Source organism: Haliotis cracherodii, unplaced genomic scaffold, assembly GCF_022045235.1.
Source record: "Haliotis cracherodii isolate W230 unplaced genomic scaffold, xgHalCrac1.p SCAF_1, whole genome shotgun sequence".
In the NCBI taxonomy this organism is placed as follows: domain Eukaryota; kingdom Metazoa; phylum Mollusca; class Gastropoda; order Lepetellida; family Haliotidae; genus Haliotis; species Haliotis cracherodii.
In genome coordinates, this window is record NW_027266264.1 from 38,180,547 (window position 1) to 38,191,128 (window position 10,582).

At 39.6% G+C, this 10,582-nt stretch overlaps 1 protein-coding gene across 2 annotated transcripts in view; it reads left to right on the forward strand.

Annotated features, from left to right (window-relative positions):
• LOC139477530 (uncharacterized) overlaps nucleotides 1-9,211 on the forward strand; it is a 30,123-nt gene extending 20,912 nt beyond the window's left edge. For both annotated transcript variants that reach the window (XM_071260023.1, XM_071260024.1), the window contains exons 10-11: nucleotides 143-674; nucleotides 3,345-9,211. In XM_071260023.1, coding sequence (XP_071116124.1) covers nucleotides 143-674; nucleotides 3,345-5,089 — 2,277 coding nt within the window. In that variant the 3' untranslated portion in view covers nucleotides 5,090-9,211. The remainder of the gene's footprint in view (nucleotides 1-142; nucleotides 675-3,344) is intronic.
• The last annotated feature ends 1,371 nt before the right edge of the window (nucleotides 9,212-10,582 follow it).

A 10,582-nucleotide genomic window follows, 5' to 3' on the forward strand; every position in this document is an offset into this window, starting at 1 on the left:
CCTTATTAAATTGTTAATGATTTTTGAAGAATTATCTGAAAATGTTTTTCAAAATCCATTCTATCTAGCGATATGAAAAATGACAATGTAATTTATTGCTGACAACCTTGAATGACATAAAACTGTAAGCACTTTTTTGTAGATTAAGAAAGATCTAAGACAAACCAGTATTGATCTGAGGAATGAGGTGAACCAACTGCAGCATGACAACGCTGAGTTGACATCTAGACTTGCTGCCATGCAGTACAAAACTGTCCTGCCAGATCACAAGGCCAAGGAGAGTGAGAGGGTCATTGAGGAGTTGAAGACTAGAGCTGTCCTTCTGGAAGTTGAAAATGATGATCTGAAGGCTGAGATTCAACGTCTGCGTAATCTCCTTCATGCTAGTAATGGTGCTCACCTGACCGTCAGTGTGGAAGATGATGGCTACGAGTCGATGGAAGAAGTAACTGAAGTCACAACAGCATCTTGTCTCACTGAAGGTCATGGGCATGTGACGGATCTGAAGGCACGTATCAACTTGTTGGAACAGGAGAATGCAGACATGAGAGCTGAGATAGGTCGGCTGCGGTACAAGTCACACCCTGGGAACGTGCACAGCAAGGTGCAGGAGGTGCAAGATATGACTGAAGACTATGACTGGATTGTACAGCCAACACAAGATGACATCAGTGGTGAGTTACTCAAGGCAGGATGGCATGATGCTAGATTGATTTCAACATGACATTTTGATACTTGAGTAGTAGAGAAGTGGGATGTATTTTAGATTATCAGTACCAAGGGGCTGTTTAACATGTTTAAGCTCATGTTATGACATATTGTTCATTATCTGTCCATCAATCATCTGCCTGTAATTCTGTCTTTTACTTTCAACTTGTTCTCTGAACTGGCTGAAGGGATGAACCAGGAACTTTAGGGAGGACATCTAGATTGGTATTGTGACCAGGGGTCCGGAAACCGTCATATGCGCCGGACATGTCCGATTGGGAATCTCAAATGTCCGGTTTAAAGTATTGCTTACCGGACATTTTAAAAAGTATTGTCCGGACATTCTTAAAATTTGACCGGACATGATCAACAGTTAGGACTGAGCAGTTTCTGTCTGCAGTTGTAACACAATGAAGATTATCTACACTGACAAGCTTTATTGTTTGATTGCTGTAAATACATCGTACGTACATGATAGTCCAATCGGTCAATCACTGTAATAGGCAATAAACTGAGTTGACACTGATTAATCGAGGATTAATTTCTGAGAACATCTTGTTAATTTGAGTGAAAGGTGTCTACAACTGTACATAAATACCTTGCATCATCGATGTACCTCATTATCCTCACAATGCTACGATACGTAACCTCAGACAAGTAGCGAAAGCGTGACGACAGCCAGTCGACCGATGCAGATCAGTCGAGCGGATCTACCAAACCCTCATAGTCTGGACGATCATTTGTAAGTCGTGGCTAACGACTTTCACTTGGTTGACATACAATGAGGATTTGCAGATTTTATTGTTTTCAGTAGCTATTCGTATATTGAATCTTGATTGACCGCCATTTTGCTTTCTGTGACGATCGATATCATTTTTTTATGGTCAATAATTAAGTACAGATGAAAAAAGTATTCAAATAACTATTGGTATCAACGATATTTTAGTATTTGTGATCATATTATCTGTCTTGTTTTTAAATAATCTTTAGTTTAAAAAAAAACTTTTCCCGTGATGTCACGTGATAACCAAATATGGCTAATAGTCTCAATCCAAATGTTACAACGCGTACACTTGAGCAGACTCATGAATATAACTCATGAATATTAATTAGACCATTCACTACGTTAACAGATCGTTATTATAATAGAAACAAACGTTTGTTTTCCATGTATATCTAAAATGATATTATTTGTTATTAATTGTCCGGTGAATTAACAATTTAAATTGAAACAATTCATAATTCATTATATTATGAATACGTAACAACTTGTAACAACTAAAATACGCTATTTGAAGGGGGCGTGGCCTAAATGCAAATGTCCGATTGGGATTTTAAATTTTCCAGACCCCTGATTGTGACACATAAGAATCTTCTTCAGCTAAGAAAGTGTGAAGGTGATCAGTGTCTCCAGTGTTTAATGTCTGCCAGTCATAGGGAATGGCAGCACAAGAAAATACTGGACATCACTACATTTTTCTTATCATGTTCATTGACATCTTTTGAATTCTTATCAAATACTGTACCGTTCTTCCTCCTAAAATATGTTGAAAGTGTCACCTGCATTATGGCAGTTTCCTTGGTCTTGAATCATGTCACCCTTTAGCTCTGACAGGCTAAAAGAAACATTGTTTTAGTTCTCAGGCACCGCCACATCATTATTAAGTGTGTTGCACGTTTTGTGTTTATTTCCATTTAAAAAATAATAAAATTGCTAAATATTCCGCAAGTCAAACATGACCCCAGCAGTGAAATTATTTCTTTTCGAAAGCCATTACCTGAGGACCAAGTTTTATGTTTTTTTAAGCCATAAATTCCTCAACTCCTAGCTCATGGTATCCATCTACTGCTAGATGGACTCATAGTTCCCTACAAATGTACCATCCACAAAAAGGTGTCTGGTCAGCGATGGGGATGCAGGTGGCCCAGCCATCGAAGCTGACACAATTAGCTGTAAGGAAATGCATCCTTTACTCGTGCCCAATTTTCTTTAAAATCAGATCTCAGAGCTCGCTACCGCTATAAGATCTGAGGACAGCCCATTACTGGTTCATCTGATCAATCAGAGCATCGCTTAAGCCACTTCTTGTTAGTCATATCATTGGTTGGTCAATGTTTGTGAAAAGTCGTTCTGACCTGTAATTGTGGTAATGGGATTTGTTTACCACTTTGCTCATGTAAGGTACAGTTACATTGTACAGGCAAGTGCTGAATTGTTTTTTTTTGATGTTCTAAAATACTTGTAATTTTTATCTTTTACTTTTCAAAAGGCAGCAAGTTCAAATGAAAGTAGGGTTCATTTCCTGGAGCTGAACCTTTCATTATTTCTCCATTAAACTTTGCACAGAAATTATGTATTTACAATTGTAACTTTGCAAGGATGGCAGGGGGTATGGATGACAGTAGGCATGAGGGTACCTGGTTATTTCCATATTGAACCAAAACCAAAATATTGGTTATTACATTGTGTTTCATCATGTTCATTATGATTGATCCATTGATTAATTTTGGATAATTAGTGGAAAGAGGGTGAAAACAAACATATTAAAGATCATATTGTGAAACATCGGAAAAGAGTTGTAACCATATTCAGAATGAATAGACATAACTTAACAAATGTCATGTGTTTTTTCTAGAAAAGGCTCCTAAGCTGCCCATGTCTGAGGAAGAGATCCAGCAGCTGAGGGCGGAGTTATCCTGGTCTCAAAAGCAGGCTGACAACTGGCAGAGACTGTACATCAACTTGAAGGAAACACATGCTCACACCACATGTAACATCTCCATCAACTTCCTCACATGCATGAGAATCTTCACCCAACAGCTGAACAACTCCATCAACACCACATCCATCAAGGAGTTCCTCAATGTAACTAAACTGATGCTGTCAGTGGAAGATGTCAAGGAAGCATTTATGACTGAGTTTCAGAACATCTGGAGAGAGTTTTCTGGGTCCAGGAATCCAGAAGATGAGGGCAGAAGTAAAGAGGGCCCCCAGAATGCCCAAAAGAAGTGGTCAGACAGTGTAAAGGATATCCTCAATCGGACTCAGAGCTCCATGTCAAACATGAGCCAACAAATAAAGGAAACCTGGAATCAAGTGAAGAATTTGTCTGAAGAACTGTGGAAGAAACATGAGCCTGCTTTGTCCAAGGTTGCAAGTAAGATTACAGAGAGAGTCAGGAAGTTCAGTGATCATGTTCACGATAAGATCAAACAGAAGACAACCAGGTGGTTCAACAAGCAGAAGAAGAGAGAAAGGAATGAAGCAAACAAAAACTCAAAAAGATGGCATGAATCACAAGATGGAGAGAGACATGGATCAAAGAGGGGTCAGAAGAAGAGAGAGTCTGGCAAGTGGCATCAATCTCAGAAAAGACGTGGACAGCAAAACCTGCAAGACCAGGTCACACCAAGGAAGAGGCATCAGGAAACAGTGGAGGAAAATGGTAAAATGTCCAAGAAAGGACACAAGAGACAGGAGACCAATGTCTTAAGGCACAGGATGAGGAAGCAGTTCAAGCAGCTCAAAACAATGATGCAGCAGATGAGTGAGGAGAGGCATCTGGAAATGACTTCGGGTAATCTCCAAGATATATGTGACTTCTTCATCCGTTTTCAGACCGACTGGGATATATACAAGTGGCTTGAGAGGTCTGATGTACAATGGATCATTTGTCAATCGGCCTGGTGGCATGACCGTCTCCATAGTTTGATTCCGTCCCGCAATCCTGTCTGCAAGGGGAACATCTATGGATGGCAGTTTGAGTGGGGTCCGTCCAGCAACAGAAAAGGCACGTTTAGGACAAAGCAAGGGAAATCAGAGCATGGGAAGAAACCTAAGAAGAAGATACTGGAGAGAAATCTTGCAGCAGGCCAGCCTTACAGCTACGAAAAGGAGAAGAGGATTGTTGAGGAGGAGTCTCATAATGAGACAGAATGGTATGAACAGAGGGCCAGGGACAGGAAAGAGATGAGAAAGGAGTGGAGGCAGAAGAGACAAAAGGCATTAGATGGAGATTGGTATGATGTCATGATGAAAAATAGATGGCAACAGAGGGAGGCTGAGCACAAGTCGGACTGGATATTTGACAGGGCAGCAGACCGGGAAGAAGAGAGGTCAGAGGACAAGTATATTCCTTCTCAAACATTTGCAGAGCCAATGCATCACAGTGGCCAACCTGATCCCAGAACTGCTTGGCTGTTTGTCCGAGCAGAGGAACGAGACTATCACCACACTGAACCCAACTCCTGGTATTTTCAAAGAGAAAAAGGGAGACGTCAGGGTAAACACAATGATTATTATGATGATGATGATGATGATGTTTATGATTATTCTCATGATGATAGATACGGAGATTATGATCCCCGAAATGATCTTTGATGACATCTTGTAGTAGAGATAATGCATTTGGATATTGTGAACATGGTACTACCTACAGATTTCTGTTTGTGGTAGCCATGAAAAGCAACAAAGTGATAACGAAATGAGATTGTGATACGTAATTTGGGAGGCTGTAATTTTGTTTTCAATTGATTATTTAAGCTCACAGACAATTGTTAAGACGTGATAAGCTTCATATATATTATGTTAATTTCTTTCACTCACCATGCTTATTATATAAAATTTGATTTTATATAAATAAGGGTTTGTTTATTATATCCATTTGCTTAAATCTGTCTTAAAGTCTGGATTTGTCAAGTATGATTCTGTTTGTTTTTGAAAGTTTTTCATGGAGTTCAGTATGTCCGATTTTGATGTGTTTCAAGTACCAGAGATTCTTTTGATCTGATGGACTAGATATGATATTTAGCTTGTGATATTGATGCTTTCATTACTGAAAGAAGCAATTGAAATTGTTGTATTTTACAAGAGAACATAAGAACTTATTAAATGTGTATTGATGGTGTGCTTATTGATATTGTGTTTCTTTTGTGCTTCTGGATTAAAATATGTTGGAATATGTTGGAACAAGAGCTGCCCCAACCCTAGTGTGACAGTATGCATGGTACAAGAGTTGCCCCAACCCTAGTGTGACAGTATGCATTCTATAGTTGTTGCTCCAACCCTAGTGTGACAGTATGCATGGTACAAGAGTTGCCCCAACCCTAGTGTGACAGTATGCATTCTATAGTTGTTGCTCCAACCCTAGTGTGACAGAATGCATGGAACAAGAGTTGCCCAAACACTAGTGTGACAGTATGCATGGTACAAGAGCTGCCCCAACCCTTGTGTGCCAGACTGCATTCTATAGTTGTTGCTCCAACCCTAGTGTGACAGTATGCATGGAACAAGAGTTGCCCAAACGCTAGTGTGACAGTATACATGGTACAAGAGCTGCCCCAACCCTAGTATGACAGTATGCATGGTACAAGAGCTGCCCCAACCCTAGTATGACAGTATGCAATCTATAGTTGTTGCTCCAACCCTAGTGTGACAGTATGCATTCGATAATTGTTGCTCCAACCCTAGTGTGACAGTATGCATTCTATAGTTGTTGCTCCAACCCTAGTATGACAGTGTGCATTCTGTAGTTGTTGCTCCAACCCTAGTGTGACAGTATGCATTCAATAGTTGTTGCTCCAACCCTAGTGTGACAGTATGCATTCTATAGTTGTTGCTCCAACCCGAGTGTGACAGTATGCATTTGATAGTTGTTGCTCCAACCTTAGTGTGACAGTATGCATTTGATAGTTGTTGCTCCAACCGTAGTGTGACAGTATACATTCTATAGTTGTTGCTCCAACCCGAGTGTGACAGTATGCATTTGATAGTTGTTGCTCCAACCTTAGTGTGACAGTATGCATTTGATAGTTGTTGCTCCAACCCTAGTGTGACAGTATGCATTCTATAGTTGTTGCTCCAACCCGAGTGTGACAGTATGCATTCTATAGTTGTTGCTCCAACCTTAGTGTGACAGTATGCATTTGATAGTTGTTGCCCCAACCCTAGTGTGACAGTATGCATTTGATAGTTGTTGCTCCAACCCTAGTGTGACAGTATGCATTCTATAGTTGTTGCTCCAACCTGAGTGTGACAGTATGCATTCAATAGTTGTTGCTCTAACCCTAGTGTGACAGTATGCATGGAACAAGAGTTGCCCAAACCCGAGTCTGACAATATGCATTCTATAGTTGTTGCTCCAATCCTAGTGTGACAGTATGCATGGAACAAGAGTTGCCCAAACCCGAGTCTGACAATATGCATTCTATAGTTGTTGCTACAACCCTAGTGTGACAGTATGCATGGTACAAGAGTTGCCCCAACCCTAGTGTGACAGTATGCATTCTATAATTGTTGCTCTAACCCTAGTGTGACAGTATGCATTCTATAGTTGTTGCTCCAACCCTAGTGTGACAGTATGCATTCTATAGTTGTTGCTCTAACCCTAGTGTGACAGTATGCATTCTATAGTTGTTGCTCCAACCCTAGTGTGACAGTATGCATGGTACAAGAGTTGCCCCAACCCTAGTATGACAGTATGCAATCTATAGTTGTTGCTCCAACCCTAGTGTGACAGTATGCATTCTATAGTTGTTGCTCCAACCCTAGTGTGACAGTATGCATTCTATAGTTGTTGCTCCAACCCTAGTTTGACAGTATGCATTCTATAGTTGTTGCTCTAACCCTAGTGTGACAGTATGCATTCAATAATTGTTGCTCCAACCCTAGTGTGACAGTATGCATTTGATAGTTGTTGCTCCAAGCTTAGTGTGACAGTATGCATTTGATAGTTGTTGCTCCAACCCTAGTGTGACAGCATGCATTCTATAGTTGTTGCTCCAATCCTAGTGTGACAGTATGCATTCAATAGTTGTTGCCCCAACCCTTGTGTGACAGTATGCATTCTATAGTTGTTGCTCCAACCCTAGTGTGACAGTATGCATGGTACAAGAGCTGCCCCAACCCTTGTGTGACAGTATGCATTCTATAGTTGTTGCTCCAACCCTAGTGTGACAGTATGCATGGAACAAGAGTTGCCCAAACCCGAGTCTGACAATATGCATTCTACAGTTGTTGCTCCAACCCTAGTGTGACAGTATGCATGGAACAAGAGTTGCCCCAACCCTAGTATGACAGTATGCATTCTATAGTTGTTGCTCTAACCCTAGTGTGACAGTATGCATTCTATAGTTGTTGCTCTAACCCTAGTGTGACAGTATGCATTCTATAGTTGTTGCTCCAACCCTAGTGTGACAGTATGCATTCTATAGTTGTTGCTCTAACCCTAGTGTGACAGTATGCATTCTATAGTTGTTGCTCTAACCCTAGTGTCACAGAAAGGCTCAATGTGGCTGCAGAATACCAGGCCTCCAGGTAGAAGGTTAAACAAGTATTTTGTCGAACACTCTATATAACACTGCTAGGTTATGGTGACATGTAGTTAGCCCTTGCACGTATACATCCTGGTAAAGCACTACATGATGACTCACTGTGGGGGCCATATATCTGCAATCCCATAACCTGGCTGGGTTTCCAGTAAAGTAGGGTGTAGATTTCTGAAGTCATGTAGGCAACTCTTATGAGGTTTGTCCTCCATGTACATGGTTTTCAACAGTAGCTAATAATGTGACATAATCTCCCTCGGTGATGGGAATGAGGTGATGGATCTACAGCTTTCATCACATTTTTGTTGAAATATTTACTTTGGGGAAAGTATTGAAGCCATACTGTTGTTGGTGTAGTTGGGAGGTGTTAAGCAATTGATTCCATCATGTTCACGTGAAGTTCCTAGACCTGTGCTGGGAAAACTCTCATAGTTAAAAAAAATAGAACATTGTTATCGTTTTTATTTCTTTTTCTCAAAATGATCATCATATTTTAGTGGTTCACCTGGTGAAAGAACATATTAAACATGTTTGGATTTCTGTGACTATTCATTTGATATTATAATTGTCCATCCATTTGTTTGGATGTTTTCTTGATTGCCTTGGCAGTGATTTGTTTTAGCCATATATGTCAAGAATGTTAAACCAGCACTGATTGTACATTTAATGCCAATATGTGTCAAGCCAGTGATTTACAATATATAACTCACATGCATTTAAAGGGAGTCATTTGCAACTGACGGTCAAACCTCATCTAACTAATAAATAATTTATCTTCTTTAAAATGATAGAACTTTCTGTTCTGCGCAGAATCACTGTTGTACAATGTTTTGATATTGGTACTCTCCTGTCTCAATATCTGGATAAGGTGATATTTTGTTTATGGTCCCTCATAAAAAATATTAAAACAAAATTTCAGGGTTGTCTTTCTTATATTGCAAAGAATGCCAAATAAGATATGTGTGGCCAAAATGTAATGCTCTTGGAGAAATAATGTCAGAACAGTTTTGAAACTTGACATAAAGGAAGATTGACTTGTTGCTGTTTCCCTGTGTCCCACTGTGTGATATTCTCCAGGTAGTGGATCTTCTTGTTGTACCACTTGTACCTTGTTTCTGTTTTTATGGTGTGATATCAGAGCATTTTGTTTCTACCCCTCAGAATAAATTCTGATTTAATTAAACAATGTTGTATTGTTCTTATTGGCCCATCTTGGCCTTATAATAAAGTTTCCTTTGAGCTTATGTGATGATGGTGTGTCTGTAGGTCTGAAGATTAGCCTGGATGATCAATATCACAACAATGGTTTGACATCAGAATCGCAATGTTGTGATCGGAGCACGTTCTCAAGATTATTTCAGCTCAAGTTTATGATAAATAATGTCTATTTGAAGGCTTAACAAAGTGTCATACACTCCCATTAATGACTGGTTGCACTGACCATGACAGTGCATTCGCAGGATGGTGTTTAACTTATTTTTCTCTAATCCCCTACTGGGACGTTGTGTGAATATTTCTCAAAATCAGTCATGGAGGTGTCCTGCTTAATGCGGAGTAAGAGAGAGGGTGGGGAGTGTCGTCTCGAAAGCAGAGAGTGAATAATTCAAGGTCAAATTCATGAACTTACATATAGATGTACTTCACAACTTATTTTCATTATTTTTTATTCAATATCTATATACAAATACACACTCAAACTTTAGCTAGTCCTTCATGGAAGAAACTTTCTAAGTGAATTTAAATGTCAGTATACATATTTTTCTGTATGCTTGCAGTGTTCAGGTCTCTTGATGCACATTCTTACTGTTGGTGGATTATATATAAATAAATTGACAAAACCCTTTGCATAATCATAAGAAATCTCTGCTGAAAGCAGAATCCATCATACATTTCCAAGCATATCATGAGCATGTATTTATGAATCACTATCAAATAGTGATGATACCAGGTGTTTGCTGGATGAGCGTATCCTGCCCCACCATGGCACCCATCATGAACACATGCAAAGGCAAATCAATTCTTCACCTGAAAAATGTGGACATATGGTAAAAGTCAAAATAGTGAATTACTTCAGACATTGTCACTGATGCATCAAATTTGGAAATGTCCTCTACCATGAAACGCTTTGAAGGCCTTGGATGTTGTTACCGTGATCAAACAATATTTGAGATAAGGGTCACATGATGCTCTTTGAAATCTGCGTAGAAGGAGCATCCTCGACTGTACCTCAAAAAATGTGAAATGTAAACACCAAAGGCTAGAGCTGCTGGAATACTGCTCAATATAAAGGTAAAGTTGACACAAGTTGACGTCATACCTCTTCTACAGTTTTGTGGACAGTTGGTTTAGGCATGCAATAACATATTCATAAGGGACGAACCATTTCAAATATGCTACCTTTTGAAATGAAGAATGTTTGGTGAGCTGATTGTGTCCCACACCCTGTGATATCAACAGCATTATTCGTGTTGACAAAGGAGAGCGTTTGAATTGAAATGTAGCATTATACGACTGTACACATGCTTAAAGCCATTCAGAACATTCAGAA